Source organism: Mus musculus, chromosome X, assembly GCF_000001635.26.
Source record: "Mus musculus strain C57BL/6J chromosome X, GRCm38.p6 C57BL/6J".
NCBI lineage: Eukaryota > Metazoa > Chordata > Mammalia > Rodentia > Muridae > Mus > Mus musculus.
This window is the reverse complement of record NC_000086.7, coordinates 134059176-134077856: the sequence shown is the minus strand read 5'-3', so window position 1 is coordinate 134077856 and position 18681 is coordinate 134059176. Positions and strand designations below refer to the sequence as shown.

General features: G+C 40.4%; 1 protein-coding gene and 1 non-coding gene across 6 annotated transcripts in view; both read right to left on the bottom strand.

Moving 5' to 3' along the window:
• Cstf2 (cleavage stimulation factor, 3' pre-RNA subunit 2) overlaps positions 1-18681 on the bottom strand; it is a 27647-nt gene extending 8966 nt beyond the window's left edge. The window contains exons 1-13 of one of the 5 annotated variants that reach the window (NM_001359053.1): positions 18435-18681; positions 17135-17213; positions 16743-16912; positions 16027-16163; positions 15370-15489; positions 15122-15259; positions 11473-11596; positions 7950-8012; positions 5383-5442; positions 5093-5179; positions 4580-4643; positions 3547-3731; positions 3052-3344 (exon numbers count right to left, since the gene is read on the bottom strand). In NM_001359053.1, the coding sequence (NP_001345982.1) occupies positions 3052-3344; positions 3547-3731; positions 4580-4643; positions 5093-5179; positions 5383-5442; positions 7950-8012; positions 11473-11596; positions 15122-15259; positions 15370-15489; positions 16027-16163; positions 16743-16912; positions 17135-17213; positions 18435-18492 (1578 nt within the window). In that variant the 5' untranslated portion in view covers positions 18493-18681. Of the gene's footprint in view, positions 1-1993; positions 3345-3546; positions 3732-4579; positions 4722-5092; positions 5180-5382; positions 5443-7949; positions 8013-11472; positions 11597-15121; positions 15260-15369; positions 15490-16026; positions 16164-16742; positions 16913-17134; positions 17214-18434 lie in introns of those variants that run through there. The other 4 variants (NM_001359054.1, NM_133196.6, NM_001290398.1 and 1 more) reach the window with 4 other exon arrangements.
• On the bottom strand, positions 2460-2541 carry Mir3112 (microRNA 3112). The gene has a single exon (NR_037299.1). It is a non-coding gene; the product is annotated as a microRNA 3112 (primary transcript).

Genomic DNA, 18681 nt, shown 5'->3' with positions numbered 1-18681 from the left:
GTGCTAAAATGCAATTCAACAGAGCTGAAAGGTTGGAGATCTGGAGCACTTTGACATCAGACATGGAAATACAGAGTTTGGAGTTTGCCCTGCTGGTTTTAGGTCTTGCTTTGATCTAGTGTTTCCTTGCTATGTTCCCTTTCCTCCTTTTTGGAATGGTAATGTATATTCTGTGCCATTTTATGTTGGAAGTCTGTGATCAGCTTTTTGATTTTACAGGGTTTACAATTAAGAGAATGCTATGAGCCTCAGAAGAGACTTTGAACTTTGGAACAGTGTTGAGACTATTATAGACTAGGAGGACTTTTGAAGTTGGATTGAGTGCATTGTTTTGTATCGTGATATAGCTACAAGCCTATGGGGGCCAGGGAGTGAAATGTGATGGTCTGAATATGAATGGTCCCTATAGACTCATATATTTGAATGCTCAGTCACCAGGGAATAGTATTATTCTAGATTATGAAGTCTGGGCTTGTTGGAGGAAGTTTGTCACCAGAGGTGGGGGTGTGGGGGTGGACTTTGAGATTTCAAAAGCCCATGATAAGCCCAGTATCTCCTTCTCTGCCTTCAGATCAGGATATAGCTCTTACCTACTTCTCCAGTAGCATCATGCCTGCTATGTCTGCTGCTATGGTGATAATGGACTAACTTCTGAAACTGTAAGCAAGCCTTTAGTGAAATGTTTTATAAGAGTTGTCATTGTTATAGTGTCTCTTCACAGCAACAGAACAGTAACTAAGATACCTGAAATACTCACATGCATCAGCTTTTTCCCAAGACACTGGGCACATGAGCAGTGGTACATCCTTATACTGTAGAAATATCACCACTATTCCACCTATACTAATACTTAGTTCAGAGATTTGTGTCAATTGATCTGTTATGCATCTGAACTACCTCTGAGTAGTCACTTGGGAATTTACTATTACTGATTAGTACCAATCTGAGACACTAGTATGAAATAATTACCTAACACTAGGTAGTTAAGTTCCCAGGAGTACCTGTTCTAGGCATTACCAGCAAGACTGGCCATATACCTTGGTTAGCCTAAGACAGTCCTAGCTTATGTTTTTGTCTCAGAGTAAATTGTTATAGCACTTTCACTGTCAAATGCATCTTTCTTTGTAAGACAAATTATGTAACAAGCTACAAGCTTCGAAATGCATTGAATGAAGTTTAAAGTCTGATTTAAAGTGATAAATGAAGGCCATATGAAGGTTTTTTTTTAAAAGCCAAAAATCATAAATAGGATAAAAGTAGAAGATATACTTAAAATATCTATCAGATAAGCCAGATGTGGAGTATGCCTTATCTCCAAACACTCCAGAGACAGGCAGATCTTGGTGCGTTCAAGGCCAGCCCAATATATATAATGAAATCCAGGTCAGCCAACAACATAAAGAAACTCAGTCTGAAAAAATAATCTAATAGAAGCAATTATCTATCACAAATGAGAGGTATACAGGAGGAAGTGAGATTCCTAACATACAGCTTTTATAAAAGATTATATGTATTTATTTATATATTTATTTGTAAGTGAATATATTAATTTTGAAAAATACCAAAACTATAAATATTAAGTTCTTATTATTCTCTACCTTGGATCTACTTGGTTTTATAGACTTTTAATACAAACTATATTGGGCTGGGGTTATAGCTCAGTAGTAGATTATTTATCATCTGTGAGGCTCTAGGTTTGAGTCTTGGCATTATAAAAATCAAGCCAAAACCCTAGCATAAAAAAGCAATAAATAAAAGAACAAGACACCGGCCACCATTTTCAATGTCTTTTCCCATAGAGTGGTGTGCAGAATCACGTAAGCAGAATGGTGAGACTTTGCTATTTACAGTATGATACCCCTAGTACTGCTTGGTGTTCAGGAAGTATGTACAGAAAGGATATACAAAAAATGTGTATTTTGAGGCTATTGAACATAGAGGGTGCAACAAAAATCAAAACCCACAAACATTTTTTAAAAAGCAAAACTTGAAATACAACAGAAAATACATTTTTATTCTATATATACCAAGAAAAAGTCACATTTTTATCTCAAATTAAAAAGGACCAGGCAAACATCTATATACATACATAACATGCAAATATAATAAGAGAGTTGCATAATAGAAAAGCAAGCTGTATTTCTTGCTCTGTCATTTTTTTTGTTAAGTGAATCTGGCCAAGTCACCTGACGTTCTGACCTTCAGCTTCTAAACCTCTAAAATGAGAGAACTGGATGCTGGACATGTTGCATTCTAGCTTTGATATGTTTTTCCTCCCCACCCCCAATACAATGGAAGAAACAGAAACACATGAAAATAGGAATAAAGAAATGAAAAGATGAAGGCATCAACATATAGAACCTTGCAAAGATACATATATTCTATGCCCCCAACCAACTAGAGATGATAAATGAGGAAATGACTACTACAAAGCATCCCATAGGCACAACTGGAGCAAACCAACTGACAGAGACAAAGAAGAGACAAACTGCAGCTCCAGAATAAATGCAGACTGCCTTTTCTATGTCACTGTTCATTTAGATGTTGTGATGACAAGAAATCTACATAGGTTTCTGTCACCCTGAGATGATCTTAATCAGTGGTTCTCAACCTTCCTAATGCTGCAACCCTTTAATATATTTCCTCAGGTTGTGGGGACCCACCCACAAATTTTCATTGCTACTTCATAACTGGGATTTTGCTCCTGTTATGAACGTAACGTAAACACCCAATATGCAGCTGCTCAAATGCTGTAATCAGGGTCACACATTGGAATCACCTGGTAGAGGTTTTCAACTGGCCTGAGAGACGCAGGGGACGGGCTGGGGGTAGGGGCGTCACTGAGGCCTGTTTGTATTGTCTTCTCACATGAACCTGTAGGTTTCAGTTTTGGGGGCTATTTCATTTAGAAAAACCTGAAAATGTAGAGCTCAGAGATTACTCTGCACTGGGGAGACAAACCAAAATCACTTACAAAAATTAAAACAAAATCAGGCTTAGTAACCAATTCTTGAATACATTAAGATTTTATGTATATGCTACAAGCATTACCTGTCTGGATCCCTGGGGAACAACTGCCCCCATGTTCATTGGATTGGGACCTTGGATTCCACTAGGCATAGGTCCTCTAGGTCCAGGTACTGGGCCTCTGGTGTCCATGCCTCTGGCCTCCATGGCACGAGCCTCCATGGCACGGGCTTCCATGGCACGGGCTTCCATGGCACGGGCCTCCATGGCACGGGCCTCCATGGCACGGGCTTCCAGTCCTCTGGCATCTAGTCCTCTTGCTTCCATGGCTCTGGCCTCCATCCCCCGTGCATCTAATCCTCGGGGATCTCTTCCACCTAGAAAGTTGCAAGCAAACCTGTGTGTAGTTACTAACGTCTAGTCACATCTTCCTTCATCTATAAGACTGTCTTCTTTCTAGTTTATCAGATTTGTAGGAGACTCTTGTTAAGACATCTGTCCCATATAAGAGCTAAAGAGACCTAAGTACTTCATCGATCCACAGCTACCATTTGGCATTGTGATGCAGTTTCCCCTTACCTCTGGCATCCAGAGGTGGGCCCCTCTGATCTAGCATGGGTCCTCTTGGTTCTGCCATTAAAGGTCTCGGCTCAGCTAGGGGTCCTCCTCTCATGTCATGTGGAGGCGGTCCACGACCTTCATGACCAGGAACATGGTGCATGGGTGGGCCCTGATGAGGTGGTGGTGGTGGTCCCAGGTAAGCTCTAGAGATAGGAGAAAAATGACATATTTTAAAGCAGAATATACAGACATTGAAATTTCAGCCAGATCAGTAAGCAAACATCCAACAGAGAGAGAACTGATACAAACATCAGCAAATAAATGTTAACAAGAAACTAAGATAAAAGGAAAGCTATTGAACATAAATTTGTGCATTCTAGAACCTTTTTGACCAGGGCAATCAATGTTAGGGAAGAATTAATGGATAGTTATTGTGTATGCAATGAGTATACAGTATAGTGCTTAGCAATGCAGGGTCTGGATTCAGACTGGATACTGAAATCCAGGTCTCATCATTTACTAGCTCTTTGATCTGGGTCACTGACTTAACCTCTAGATGCCTAATTTCTTAACCTGTAAAACAGGATTACTAATACCCATTTCTAACTTTGTGGGGCTGTAGATTGAACTTAGGGCCTTGGGCATATTAGACAAGTGCTCTACCACTGGTGTTACACTGCTAGCCTAAGGCAGATTTAATGAGATGATCTGTGTTAGGTACATAGGAAAGAGCTCTATCTGCCCAAATCCTCACCAACATCAACAACTATCGTTATTAGTACTGCCATTACTCCAAGTTTTCCTTGTTTAGGTATGTATGACTAGAAACTTCAATTTCTGAATATAGAGTAGTCATGGTTGGCTCAAAGTTACCTTAACTATATGTATAATTACACTATAGAAAAAAGCCTTAGTCTTGGACAGTGGCTACAAATACTTTTTTTATCTTTTGAAGAAGGCAAACAGGTCCAACTGTTCCAGAAAGACGTTGCTTCCAAGGTAAGGAGAATTCCCAACTTTTCAAGTTGTTTCCTTCTATGCCAGTACTTACCTAGGTTCTACGTCTCCAGTTACAGTCATTAAAGTGCCTCCCCGCGGGTCATTGGGAGCATCACCTAAAAGACCACGAGGAGTTGGGACGTTGGTAGGCAAGGCTCCCCGCTGCATAGCTGCTCTGGGGTCTTGCATTGGCACTGACAGGGAAACAAATGGGGAGTTACTGCTGTGAAAGACACATTAGAGAACAAGAAATGACTCTTATACCACTGACAATGTAATTCAAACACCTTAGAGTGGGTGAAACCTCACCACAGCAGAATCCTCTTGCAGCTCAAGAACAGAAGCAGGGTGTAGGCAGAATCTGTACCATGTCAGAGGTATGGATGGAATTATACATAAAGAGCAAACTGGGGAGCACCTGTCAAGAACTAGCACTGTTATCTCAAGAAACTTCCTGGTTTTTTTTCTAACCAATCTTAGTTTAAGGACCAGAGTCACAAAAGAGAGGTAGGGGCTTGGCATATGAACACTGTCATGGCTCTGCAAGAACCTGCCGTCTCCTTACAGACTGCAATTCCATCCAAGCCTCCTGACACCAGTAGGGAGGGAGTAGAGCCTCGGACAGATGCCCATATCATCCATGTTCTCTGCCCTGTGTGAAGAGGTCAATCTTAGGCTTGTGGCCTCAAGAGGAAAAAAAACACAAAAATAACAACAAAAACCAAAAAAATCCCCAGAACATTATTACCCTTTTGGGGTTCTGAACGTGAGGATCACTGCCAAGCAGCTCTTTTCCCCTCAACGTCCCACCCTGAACACCACAAGCAAAAGGGAACCCGCAGATACAATGGGTACCTTGAACTCGCTCAATTGATGCAGGCCCGGCGGGTCCCACGGGCGAGTGCTGTAAGGTTCCTAGGTGAGCAGTAAGTTCAAAAGGAGAAATAGCAGATACTTAAAATAGCTTGAACACACGTAAACACACACACACACACACACACACACACACACACACACACACACACACACACACACACACACACGGAGACAGGAGATTAAGAAATTTACATGTCAGTAAGAAGCCAAGAGTTCAATTACTTTGTCCTAGACTACAAAACTCCCTAAACTATAATAGGCCTTTCTCTTATCCAGAACAGCTCCACATTGACTAGACATCTTTCTTTGTAAAATCTTTTTAAAATTTTTGTTTATTTTTTAATTTTTTTAAAAATGTAGGTGTGTTCTGTCTGCATGTACACCTACAGGTCAGAAGACGGCATCAGATCCCTCTATAGATGGTTGTGAGCCACCATGTGGTTGCTGAGAATTAAGTCAGGACCTCCAAAAGAGCAGCCAGTATTCTAAACCAGTGAGCCATCTCAACAGCCTCAGATATCTTTAAGGGAAACCTATAGGCTGGTTAACTTGCGCAAGAATAACCAACAATTTTGAAGTCTTTTTGTTACTATAGCATTTTGCCTAATCTCTTCTTGTACCATTATTTTTTTTTAAAAAGAAAACAGTAAAATATGTTTTCAAAAGCAAAACACAAAACAAATTGCACTGAATGTGACATGTGAGATTTATCACAGACAACCATAACAGAAGTGACGCAATACTAATCTGTCCTATTTTAAGGTCTAAAATTTTCTATCAAAACTATCAAATGGAAAAATGCAGCTGAACTTCAGATGAGGAAAAAAAGTATTTATCACTCTGAAAGAAACAGTCTCCTACAACCAGTCTACAGTTATAAAAACCATGACAAAGACTAATGAGTTGACAAGGTATAACCAATACTGAAGGAGATGGGAAAGGGACAAGTTCTGTCTCAAACATCTGTCACCATTACAAACACACAAACCCAACAAGGATTCCAGGCGAAGGAAAACAAATCTGGTCACAAATGAAAACATTGTTTCCTCTGCTAGGCACTGAAGGAAATTATTTTTTTAAAATTCATCTCACTCTGTCTTTGCTTCAAAAGGTCCTTGAAATACTTTCAAAATCCAAGCCAATTGCTTTTGTAAATTCTTACCAGAAAGATGGGACTAAGCTAAAGTAGGAAGAGAGATCTCTTGTAGAAGTATGTATTAAACAGCTGAAAGGTTCACTGATAAGACTGATGGCCTGGGAAGAGGAAGAGATTAATGGAAGTCCAAGCCCTCCTCACTACTAACAAAGATCCTGAGGTAGACACGCCATGCACTAGTCTGACAATAGTGAGATGGGGGTATGCAGCAGCACAGAAACATGAGCGACTTTAAAGGGAAGATAAGAGGTATGCTACACGTTTGTCTTGTCATTCATCTCATGTGTTTAGACTTGTCATTTCAATCACCAATCCCTATGTACCAATCTTGGGCTTGTATCTTATTATGTGCTTTTGAAATGGGTTTCCTCTTATAGGGAATCAGCTGAGAAGAAAAATATTAAGCCCCTTTGGTCTGTCCAAAGCAATTTGATCCCAACACAGGCACTTAATGAATAACAAGATTATTTTAAAAATTAATTCTGAAATTAACAGTGGCAATAGAATGATAGGAAGGAGGCAGATTATTGGCTATGGAGATTTCACTCTTTAAGTTAAAAAGAAGAGCACCAGATCCAGCTGCCAATACTCAGAAGTGAGTACATACTTACCTCATCCTACTGAGAAACTTAAAATTCCTGTGCTTCCATGTCTTTACCTGTAAAACTAAGGCACTGCCACCTAACCCAAAGGGCTGTCTATGAAAACGGAAGTGACTGAGTATATATAGTACATCTCCAGGTCCCTTTCCTTCCATCGTCTTTCATTTTCTAATGGAACTAATGTACTTTCTTCCTTCAAGCTACAATAACCGGAGGAAAGAATGCAAAGATTCTGGGAGGGCTGCTGCTGTTATATACAGAATTGTTTTTTTTTTACCACAGAACAGGAGAAACTTTACAACTATGATCGATAGACCTCTGCTTTCTTCCCAGTTTGCTATGGGATTTACATCTTGTCATCTACAGACCTGATCATGTACTAAATGCTCATTATTTAAATTTCTTACACAGTAAATAGCTAGTCACAGATTGAGAGAGACCATGCCTGTGGAACTGTTAGACTATCATGAAACAAAGTATGCATTTGCCTCATCACGTATCAGTATGCTGGCTCTCCTATGCAAAGTCTGGACCAATAGAAGTTTGGTGACTATAGAAACATTCTACATCTGCAATGTCCAGTGTGGTCTTCATTAGCACATGTGGCTACTGGGCACCTGGAATGTAATAATCATTGTGCCCAGGAAATCAGAGTTTTAGGCTTTTATGATTAATATGAACTTAATTTTAATTAACTTAATCTTTAAATTGCAACTGTGATCAGTGGCTGACACACTAGACAGTGCAGATATGAAACATTTCCATGTCTAGTCTATATTAATATTTACCTTGTCCTCGTTCCATGGGCACTGGTCCAGCTCCTTGCATTCCAACTTGGGCTTGCATAACTCCTAGAAAATAAACGGCAGGGAAAAAACATAAATTGGGCCTGTAGAAAAAACAACAGTGGCTGAGTTTACAAATGTCATCCCTTTTCCCCACAAAGACAAAACTGTGATGGAAGGTGAGGACTACCATTGAACAATGCAATGAGCAGAAGATAAAGCCTGTCAGTATATGTCACACTTCAGTGACAAGTGGTGAGTTCAGAAGGAGTATTTCATCACAATCACCAAAACTGTGGCAGAAAGCCCTTTAATAAAAGAAAATAACACCTCTTACCTACAAGGCTCTTCTTGTGGAAGGCAGTATTACTCATAGGATATTTTATACATGTATGGGTATATTATTTAGTTATGACAAAACCTTTGGGGGCATAGATGACACTGAACAAGATGGTGTCAGTGATACTAGGTGCCCTACAAACTATAATACAATTCCCCCAAATCAAGGCTGATTTTGTGTCTGATAAAACTTTCAAATGTCTCATTGAACATTCATACAAAGGAAAAGCTGTCTGTTGCCATCTCAACCTAGAGTCCGAGTCTGTTTCATTTGTAAAAACAGAAGTTATATGCACTATTTTAGTATATATTCACTGACTTTTCCAGAAATACAATTACTGAGTAAATTATGGAGACTGCGATTTGTTTTAAGAATTTTCATATGATTTTTCACTATTTAGGAAAACCACATCAACAGTCCTTGTGGTGTTTCAATTACCAAAGCAAACATCACTGTAGCTGTCTACATTTTTAGTTTTTACACTCACAGGACAGTTGCAAACACCTATTACACTTAGCGTTCTAACCATACCTGGACATTTACATATTAATTTTTAATAAGTTGATTTTCTTTTACTTTTATTATGTATTAAAATTAGGGCGTTATACTAATCTTTTGTAGTCATGTTATAAAAGTTGAATCATCTGTGCATTACATTTCAGGAAAGTAAAGCTACTGCAAAATACCTGTTACAAAAAGGGTATGCTAGATTTAACGGAGTTGAGAACTTATGGTCTACACTAACCAGATGGGGTATGATGACTACTATATAAAAAAGAATCACACACCACAAATCCTTGTCTGGTCCCTTCCACATAGCAATAATTCTCTTTTCCTCAAAGGAACTAGATATGCTGCTGCACAGGGGCAAAAGGTAAGCAGATTTGGGTGTAGTTCATTAATACTTCCTTAAAATACAAAGGACAGATCACATCGTCCCTATCTCATTGAACATGCTAGGCACTAAAGTTATAAATAACCAAAGAACTGGATGCTACCCCAGTTTATTATATACAGTATTATATACCTGTGATTCTGAGCAAGAGACTCAATAAACTGTATACTCCTGGCTTTCTTATCTGTAAAATGAGTACGTTGTTCCAAACAGTAGTCCTCAGAAAGCGGTCCCCAGCAAGGCAAGCCACATCAGTATCAATAACAACAACAGAAAGATGCAAAGCCTGAACATTTAAAGGTTCTGAACCTCAGACTCGTTAAATTAAGTTTGGCAGCAGAAACTTTCAATCTGAATTTTACAGGCCCGTCAGGTGATTCTAACACAGATTAAAGTCGGAAACAACTGCTAAAAGATTTCAAAGCTTCTTCTGGCTAAATCATTCCATTCCACTAAATGCAGACCAATCATCAACACAAAACAAAGGCTTAGGATCTGAGGAAAAGGCAGCAGAAGGCATGAGCATAATTCCCCACATAAAGAAATCGTCACATAATACCTTTAACTTGTACTGACTAAATCCCCAGTAGTGGAACTGGTGGTCAGAACGTATAAATCTTTCATTTTATTCCACTTTCTTGAAAGGCTGAAAACCTTCCTATTTCTACTAGTGATGTAAAAGTACATTTTTTTAAAGATTTATTTATTACTATAAATAAGTACACTGTAGCTGTCCTCACATACACCAAAAGAGGGCATCTGATCTCATCACAGGTGGTTGTGAGCCACCATGTGGCTGCTGGGAATTGAACTCAGAACCTTCGGAAGAGCAGTCTGTGATCTTACCCACTGAGCCATCTCACCAGCCCATGTACAAATTTCTTTACAAATATTGTCCTCTTCTTTGAAACTTGGCACTGAGGAGTGGAAGTAGCATTTTACTGTTACTATAATGAGGCTGCTGTGTTGGCCATCTGGCTTTGCTTTGCTGTGAAGCTCTGAAATTAGTTTCTTCCTGCACTGCTCTAGAGGTTGTTTTCCCTCTTCTTACCAATTTTCAAAGAGCTCTGTAGGACACCCCATGACGTTTTAATGAATTCACAAATATAAATACTATAAATTCCAAAACATTCCTTGAAAGTTAGTTAAATTTTATGGTATGCTCAATTTTTGTCTTTTGGTTCTCTTTTTGGTAGGATGTTGTTTTGATAACAATATTTTTGTGTCCAGTACTAGGGGCTGAACATGGGGCTTTTTGCACATGTAAACAAGTGCTTTAACACTGAGCTACACCCCTCATCTACATTAATTTCCTCTTTTAGGTGTATTGTGGTTTATTATTTTTCTAATTAACTTAGAACTAATATGGAATTCCTTTTTAAATTATATGTGTATTTAAGAATATTCATTTTGTTTCTTTAGGCACTACCTTTATTATTTCTCATACTTGTTTGTATGAAATGTAAGTATTTGTTGTTTTAATTTATACAATTTATAATTTTTGTTTCCTCTTTAAATAGCTATCTATAGTATGTTCCTTAATTTTCCAAGGCAAGATTTCTTCCCATTCACCTGTGAATTACTTATTTCTAATTTTATTTTTTTAAAATCAGACAATGTGATCTGTAAAAATCTCCACTGCCTCAAATTTTGTTAAATTTAACCAATGGCTAAGCATGTAGTCTTCTTTTTAAGGGTCCTATGGTCATCTGGAGTAGGGGAATGTATTCTGCAGCCAAAAAATGTATGGCTTTTTCTAAATTGTGGAACTTGTTGATCCCATTAGTTCCTGAATATGTGCATATACAGCTGTTTTTTATTCACGAGGTCAAAGTTATTCAACATGTCCAGAGAAGGTACTGACCAATAACCTGTATGTTAGTATTTCATGACAATGGAAGTACAGAAACAGAGAAGAGCTTTTTAGGAATGTCTATGGCAGTTTGCCACTGTTAAGACATCCAAGTGTGTGAGCAGCATACTTCTCGCACGTAAAAGCTTATTCAGTTAAGACTGGTGGCATATGCCTCTAATCCCAGCACTTGGATACCTCACATAGGGGGATTGCATGTGTGAGGCCAGTCCAGTCCCAGGTACAGAGCAATACCTTGTCTTAAAAACAATACACAAGAAGAAATCATCTAGTTTCCTCAGCCTAGAATGCATGCTATAGCTATACATTCATCTTATACCAAGATCCTATTGCTAAATAATTGGCTGCACTTCAGCAGTTACTACTGTAAAACCTCGGCAAAGTTAACAAAATAGTAAGGACTCTAATTCCAAGTTACCTGCAGGGGCTAAGGAACCAGGGCCAGGTCCTCCTACAGCAGCTGCCATCTGCACTGGGGCTGGAACTCCACCTGGCATAGAAGCTTGCATCATAGGAGGTGCGCCATTGACATGCATTCCACCCTGACCAAGAGAAAAACAAGTATGAGCCTGTCTCTGTAGAGACTCAAACCACTTAGTCTATAGCCTGAAGTTTCTCTTAATATTGGTAATTGTAACATTAGTTTTATCACACATCCTGAATTCCACAGAAGCAAATTGTAGTATCTTGAGCCTGTTTATGTGAGTGCAGTCAAGACAGAACATATGCATAATATAGAGACGGTTAAGCATGCCTTGTCCATGTGGCAAGGCAGCAAATAACCCATTCTTGACCTCACTAATTGGTGCATAACCATAAGTTTAGAATGTCTTATAGTGACTTGATGTGCCAGGGTGGGTTGGTACCCAGGGGGAAGGAACGGGGTGAGGCGGGACTGGAAGAGAGAGGGGGTTGTAACTGGGATATAAACTGAATAAATAAAGGGTGAGAAAGAGAAAAAAAAAGCCTTATACCCAGGACACAAAAGGGACTGAGACTTCCAAAAGATTTGCTAGTACTCTATATTTTTAAGATGAAAAAACATTTTCATTTGTTCAAGTTTTAATAACTTCTGTCCTTGGGTGTAACTTTGTTGGGTGCAACAGTGAACTTTTTAATGATAAATTAAATTGCCTGAGAGAAAGGGAACAAAATTTTTTCATGGGGCATTCCCTAGAGAACTATGCATGTCTTTGGAATGTAAAGAATTGTAAAGAATCAAAACAGTCCCCCAACAATGAAATGCATTAACAGCAAATCAGTTTAGAGTCTAAGTTCAGTAGGACCCTACTCTTTCTGCATGTCTGCCGTCTGTGTACACTGCGACATAGAAGGTCCAAAAGAGCATGAATCTAAAGGAATCATGATTGGTTCACATGCTCACGCCCAACCTCCTCACTGTGAGTGGTGATGGGAGGGGAGAAGTGAAATGTAGCAGCACCCTGCTTTCTGCAGACACATTTCAAGACCGCCAGTGGACATTTGAAGCTTTAGTGTGTAACCTGTCTATGTGCATCACTATTTTCCTCCTAGGTTCAATTTAGAGGTTTACAACAAAAACTAAAAATATAACAACTACAAGTTGTTTGAGTATTTTTAAAAATCAGATGTGTTTACTGTAAACAAAACTAAAAGAGAAAAGGGGAAATTGTCCAGGGAGTGGTTAAAACAGGTTATGAGATTAGACTAAGTTCACATCCAAGGTTTGCCACTTACTCTGCTTTTTGATCAGGTGCATTTTCAGTCTTAATTTTCCATTTCTATAAAATACTTATTTAGGACAGGAGCTGATGACTATTGCTCATTGGCTAAATTCTCTTCTTTTGGTTGTTTATTTTCTGACACAGGGTCTTTCTATATAACCCTGGCTGTCCTAGAACTCTGCATAGAACAGGTTGGCCTCAAACTCAGAAATCCAACTGCCCCTGCCCCTCAAGTGCTAGGATTAAAGGTAAGCACTACCAAATTGGCTAAACTCGTAACCAGTTAATGTTTTTTTCAAGTTAAGCATAAGTGGCACATGCCTTTAATCCCAGCACTCAGGAAGCAGATAGGTAGACCTCTGAGTAAAAAGGGCTGCCTGGCCTACAAAGTAAGATCCAGGACATCCAGAGCTATATAGTGAGACCCTTCCCAAGCTGTGTTTGCATGTACATAGCAGCATGCATGTGGAAGTCATAGCTCAGAGGACAACTTGTATAAAGTTTCCTTTTCCCACTATGTGGCTCCTGGAGATAGAACTCAGTTTGTCAGGCTTGGCACCAAGTACTGTTATCTACTGAGCCATCCATCTAGCCATCCTTCTAGTGTATGTTTGTATACTAATGGCACACTTGAGGACAATTTGCAGTAATACATTCTCTCCTTCCACAACGTGGGTCCCAGGATTGAACTCAGGTTGTCAGGTTTGATAGCAAGCACCTTTACTTTCTCAACTATTTTGTAGGCCCCAGCCTTCCTGTTTTCGAAGGCAGTGTCTCAAATAGCCTATACTGCTTTCAATTTTGCTAGGTAGCCAAGGATGACCCTGACCTCTGATCTGCCTGCCTTTACCTTCTAAGTGCTGAGATTATAGGCATGTACTACCATGCCTGTTTCTCTCAGTGGCTTTATAAGTAAGGTTTTACTAGAATACAATCACATTTTACATATTGTGGCATGTTACAGAGGTCATATGGCTTATAAAGCCAAATACACTAATTATCTAAATTTCTTAAGAGAAGGTTTACTAATCCTTGCCCTAAACCATTCATTGGATTAATCCACATTATTTACTTCTTCCCATCTAAGAGGTAAAAAATGGGGCTTACTTTAGCTCATATCTGTTTATCCAATTGAGGTTGGATGCTTTATTTTCAGTTTTGTGAGCAGTTTATGCCCACTACTCATTTTGATAGGTTTTTCTGTTTACTAGGGTTTTTTTAAAAACTAATTTATAGGCTTTTTGTTCTGAAAAATAGAGATATAAACACAATCTGTGTGGCTTTCTTCAGTTACAACATATTTTTTCTACTTTTTAAATGACTATTCAGAATTCTTACACATGTTTAAAATGTTTATATTTTGGACTGGAGAGATGCCTCAATGTTTAGAAAAACACCTGCTTCTCTTGCAGAGGGCTTGGGTTCAGTTCCCAGCATCCACATGGAACCAAAATGGTTTCTAACTCCAACTTCAGGAAATCTGACATTCTTTTCTGGCATCCTCACACTGCAAGCCCAGTGTGAGGCATGCAACAGGTACACACAAAATAAAACAAATCTTTAAAATGCATTTATCATTATATATTGTACTAGTTTTACATTTCACTTAACAGGTTGAGAATTTATGCTGATATCCACATCCATATGGAAAATGTTTCCGCAGTTTTACTTTCTGCACAGTGTTATAAGTTATCTGTGTTGATACCACATATTCTAGCCTACTTTAATGTTGTATAGCATTAGGTTTCTAAAAGTCATTTCTACTGACATACATGTAGTTTGCTTAACTGTTTAGAGTTTTCCATTAGATAGGTATTCCAAATTTTCTCCATTTTCCATTGATGAACACTTCCTACGTTTCCAATATTTGCTCTTATCATAGAGCAATCGGCATCTCTGAGCATGACCAAGTACTTTTTTATTTAGAAGTACCTTCTGCATATGTCACCTTTAGATGCATCTGTTTTGTAGGTCTGCAGCATTACACTCATGCTTTTGAACATGTTGCTTTTTCCTTTGTAACTGCTGAGGATGGAGACAGTAAGAGTGCCTGCCTCATTTTGCTGCTATGAGGACTAAATGAGATTTCATATAAGATATGGAAGTAATCACCACAGTGATAGAGAAACACACCTGCAAAAATTAGCTTATTAGAAAAGGGTTTACAGCAAGGATCTGTTTTGTTATCTTGGAACTGAATCTACATTCTTTCAGGTAGCATGTGCTGTGCAATCTGGAAATTGCTTTTATGCCTGAAAATTTAATTACCATCTCCGATTCCTGCTGTTTCTTCTCTCAATAATTTCCTGGAAAGAAAATAACATTTTAAGACAGATAAAAAAAATGTGCAAAATAAAGCCCTACCAAAGATTGAGCCTGAGGGGCCTGCGGATTCTGCTGGTTCATTGAAACATTGGGTCCTGAGCCAGGCCCAGCAACATGAACTGGCTGAGGGTTGCCTGAAATCAGCGTTGGGATATTTGTCTGGCGATGCAGAATTTTCTAAAAAGTGAAAAGATAGATCTATGAGCTGTCTGTTTAACAAGCCAATCAGGCAGTTCCTATCCCAAAGATAACCCTGCTAGTTCTATACAAGAACCAGAGGCACTCACCAGCGCAATCTCAGGATCCACAATTCTCATCACTACCTGTGCTTGCAACAAAGCATAAGCCAGCTGTGGATTCTGAAGCAACATGTTTCGTGCTTCCTGGGGACTATTCTGGACACAGAGCTGAGAAGATAAGAAAATTCACCTTCAGGTTCAATGCTACAAATCTCATCCCCTCTGAATTACTACTGAGTTGCTTTGTGAGACAGTGTCTCATGCTTCCCATTCTGTTTTTTAATTCACCGTGACCCTTCTGCCTCAGCATCCCAAGCCGTGTGACTACAAGCACATCACACCATGCTGGTGATTTAGCACTGTTCTGACATTGAATGCACAGTTTAGGCAAGAAAGAAGGAGGAGGAGGAGGAAGAAGAAGAAGAAGAGGAAGAGGAGGAACAGCAGCAGCAGCAGCAAGAAGAGGAGGTATTTGTAATACTGAAATAATATCACTCAGGGAAAACGCTACAATTTAACACCTACAGAAGACACAGAAACAGCTGTTTTGGGCAGGTCCACTTATGTATAAAAATACCCAGTGTACAAAATGTGGAAGAAATGGTGCCTACAGTATCAACTATTTAAGCTCAGGGAATTATATCCATTAACTCCTTGAAAATCTGATGCGAATGATTTCGTTGATACTCGAATGCCTCCTCCCACCTTCATTTGTTTCATCAACTCAAACATCTGTTCTGGTGGAAGACTGGCAACTGCTTTGCTAATGGATTCAGGGGCATCCTCAGGGCTGATGCTTTCTCCATAAGGTGACTCTATGACAGGTGCACCAGTGCCAAGGCCTGATTAGGAAGAAAGTAGAAGAAAGTCAGGATGGTCAAGTAACAACCCAAGTCATTTCAAGTATCTATTTCCTAGGGCTGCTGGAAGCACCAACCAATAACTTGGAACTCTTTGGAGCTGAGCCACTCAAAAATCTTTCTGCGAAGGAAAGTGAGGGTCTACCTTCTGTTCTTAGTGGAAAGCTACGACAGTGATGGTAATATCATCATTTACTTCTTCCATAAGTCACTCCAGAAGAAAAGCACTGAAACCGACAAAGGCTATCATTTCAACAGAGTATTTGTGGAAATGTCTTGAGGATTCCCCACCAGTTACTAGTCTAGCAACACAGAGAAATAACTGATGGCTTAGTAGATCTGCATGTCCCTTACACTGGAAATTAACTCCTAAGGAACAGAAAGATCACTACAGCCAAGTTTCTTAAACATAGTCAACCCCTCATTCAGGTGCCTCAGGTCTAAGAAGCTATTCATTCCGCTCATTACCTCAGCACCTTCTAAAATATCACGGAAAATGCAAAGCTTCCACTCGCCCATCTTTACTCTCATGTGATGCACATGGCTGGGCCTTATACTCACTCTTCAGTTCCTCCTTGTTCTTTTCACTGGCAGCATTATCCACTCGAAGTGCTCTCCCGCTGAATTCACGCCCATTCAAGTTCCGCATGGCACTAAGTGCTGTCTCTTGGTCTTGGTACTCGCAGAAGCCATAGCCCTTTGGTTTTCCTGTCTCCCTATCGTATACCAATCTGCAGACCAAAACCAAGTATTAGGAACTCACACAGGCTTCCTGCTAACACTGCCATAGTCTTATTTAGCCCACTCTGACTGCTTTCTTGGCTCGGAAACATTTTTAATGAAAGAAATCTTTCAGGCAAGACTGGATATGAAGTATCGAGCATGTGCATGTACCCCCAAAATTTGTGCTTTTGAAGACTCTCACAATGAAGACTCCTGAAAGAGGATCTCACCTGAAACTAACAACAGGCCCAACCTCAGAGAAAATGTCCTTCAGTTGTTCTTCAGTAGCTTCATAAGGGATGTTTCCCACTAAAGAAGAGACAACGTATTAAAATTTTGGGGCAGTAACTGAGCTCTTGAGCGAGCAAGTGAACAGTAGGCTTTCTATCTGCATCAACACATAGGCAATAACTGACTGAACAGCGTTCTCCAAACCCCCCCTCGACCACTGTCTCTTTTCAGATCTTATAACAAGGGAAATGAGCCAGAGAGTACATTTAAAAAGGTACCTTTCAAACAGTTCTCGTAGTGATATGACAAATAAAAGGTTTATTTGTCCCTAACTGTGCTGGAAGTAAAATCTTTAAACACTGATATTTCCTCAAAGCCCTTAACAGTGGGGGGATTGTCTCCTTATTTTCATGTATACACACACACACACACACACACACACACACACACACACACGTATGGAGGAAAAGCCGTGAATACAGCACAGGATGCTTAAAAATTATCCTGTGCTTAATTAAGACCCTCACGATGACGAGACCGTTTTGTCGTGTCTCTTTCAAACAGTGCTTATTTCTTGTTATTTTTTTGTTCTGAGAAAGAATCTTGTTATGTAGCTCTGGCTGGTCTTGTGAGGTAACCTAGGCTGGCCTTGAATTCGAAGCAATTCTACTGCCCCCAAACGTGCTTTAAAAGCAATGCACGTATCTTAGAAATAACTCATTTAAACCCTAAGAATTGCTTAGTTGCGCTCCTCTGAAATCGCCCTGCGCTTTAATCATTTAATCATTCATTCATTCATTCATTCATTCACAACCCATCTCAAGATGCCAGGTGGCCGCTACCACTATGGTTGGATGGAACCAAGTAAAAAAAAGCAAGCCACATAACACGTTTATGAGAGGGCGGGAAGTGGCTATGGGGGTCGATGGATTCAGAATAAAAATCTGTATTTTGGGGTAGGAGAAGCAGCACGGAACAGGGACACTCTGTTTCCACGCACCTTTTCTCCTAAAAAATAACTGAGAATCATGAAGGGGGGAAAAGAAACCGCAAGAGAAGACACCGGCTCGAGGCTGGCTCCCTGAGCCACACTGCGGCAAAACCTCCGGTACCGTGGAGCCGGAGCCGGAGCCGGGGAGATGGCGGGGGCGGGGGATCGTGTGTGTCCACGAGTCCGCCGGGCTGCAGTGCCAAAGGACAGCAGCGAGCCCGCCCGCCGGGGACACCCGCTCCGCTCCAGACGGGGGACCGCAGGGGACGTCCCTCCCCGAGCCGAGGCGCCTCGGAAAATCCTCTCACCGAAGACGGAGCGCAGGGAACGATCCACCGCAGGGTCTCTCACTGGCAAACCCGCCATGGCTCACCCCCGAGGTGGCTTCCGGTGCGCTAAAGCACACTTCCGCGGCCGAGCGAGACCACGGCCCAGCCCGCCTCCGTCCGGTGGGAGCCGGAAGCACCTGGCCCCGAAGCGCCGCCGCGGAGCCCGGCCGCGCGCCTCACCGCGGTCGTTCCCGCCAGGCGGCTCGGCCCCGGGGGAGGGGCAACA